The following is a 1,315-nucleotide window of genomic DNA, read 5'->3' on the forward strand; positions in this document are numbered from 1 at the left end:
AAAAGAAATGCATAACTGTACATTAAAGGTTACTGTGATTTTTTGAATATCTATCTTTAATACTGTACTCATTAAAGTACTCAGAAACAATGAAATTTTCTATACTTTTATTTTCAGCATTTTTATATTTTTAATACAGAATATAGTAAAAATATGGCACTCTATCAAGTTTCTAGACACTATGTTTAAAAATAAGCTATAAATTCTTCATCTATATTAACTTCTTATGTATATATATGAACATCTATTTATATTAAACAATTAAATAAACAAGAGTATCATACAAAGTGAACATATCTCAATGGTAAAGATTAGAACTTCCTTCTTAAACAATCTTAGGAGATATAAAAAGCTTTTTACTATACTGTAATGTAAACTTTGTATAATAAATAGCTAGTAGGTTGTACAACATAAAATAAGTATATATTAGAAAGCATGCTTATCATTAATTCTTTTCTGCAACTTCAGAACAAGTAGTTGACATCACTTGACATATTAGTCCAAGTCTGTGTTCAATTTCTACTTAAATGACTAATAAAAAATAGTATATATAATCATAGATTATAAACATAAATTAAATAATTAAACATAAACAGATTAAAAAGAATAAGCAAGTAATCAACATGTTCCCCAAATCAGTTAAAATAAAGAAGTCATAAATTGATTGGCTTATCTCCCATGTTTTTATTTTATAATGTAACTGACAACAGGTAAGTTTTCCTTAATAACCAGCTGATTATATTAATACCTTAAAAATATTAGCATTGAGCCCAGAAATCTAAAATATTAACTATTTTTAATGAAATTAAAACAAAATTCATAGGAATTTCTAATTTTGTATAATGTTATATAATTTGGGAATAAGTTTGTGAATCTGTAAAGAGATCCAGACTTTTTAAAGAGATGAAAAAGAAAAAACAAAAAATAAAGTACCTGCTGCTTCCAGCAATGCTTCTAGTCGTGCCTGTGTCTCTGGATCCACAGTGCGTAAGTCTGCTCCTTCTGCAGTACTAGATAAGAATATCTCTGACGTTGTTTTAAGCACTGGGTTATCCAGATCTTCTTGGTCCAAAATAAATGATTCGACCTGTTATGAATTAAAGATACAATATCAATTTCCACAAAACTGTTATCAATATAATTAGAATAACTAAAAATTAAGGAAATATAACTTCTTATTTGGAATTTAAATATAACCAGATAAATTATGTTAGAAACAAAGAGGCATGGGAAAAAACTTTTGAGGAGGCATTCCAACTATCTGTTTGGCTCCAGACCTGACTACAGGTATAACCCATACACACTAAAGTTTCCT

The 1,315-nt window shown here is 26.9% G+C and overlaps 1 protein-coding gene across 14 annotated transcripts in view; it reads right to left on the reverse strand.

Moving 5' to 3' along the window:
* Nucleotides 1-1,315, reverse strand: part of LOC100954037 (ankyrin repeat and KH domain-containing protein 1) — a 172,935-nt gene that overhangs the window by 132,316 nt on the left and 39,304 nt on the right. For all 14 annotated transcript variants that reach the window (XM_023515894.1, XM_023515880.1, XM_023515893.1 and 11 more), the window contains exon 2: nucleotides 934-1,087. In XM_023515894.1, the coding sequence (XP_023371662.1) occupies nucleotides 934-1,087 (154 nt within the window). The remainder of the gene's footprint in view (nucleotides 1-933; nucleotides 1,088-1,315) is intronic.

Source organism: Otolemur garnettii, unplaced genomic scaffold (assembly GCF_000181295.1).
Source record: "Otolemur garnettii isolate 467f Iridium unplaced genomic scaffold, OtoGar3 scaffold00003, whole genome shotgun sequence".
NCBI lineage: Eukaryota > Metazoa > Chordata > Mammalia > Primates > Galagidae > Otolemur > Otolemur garnettii.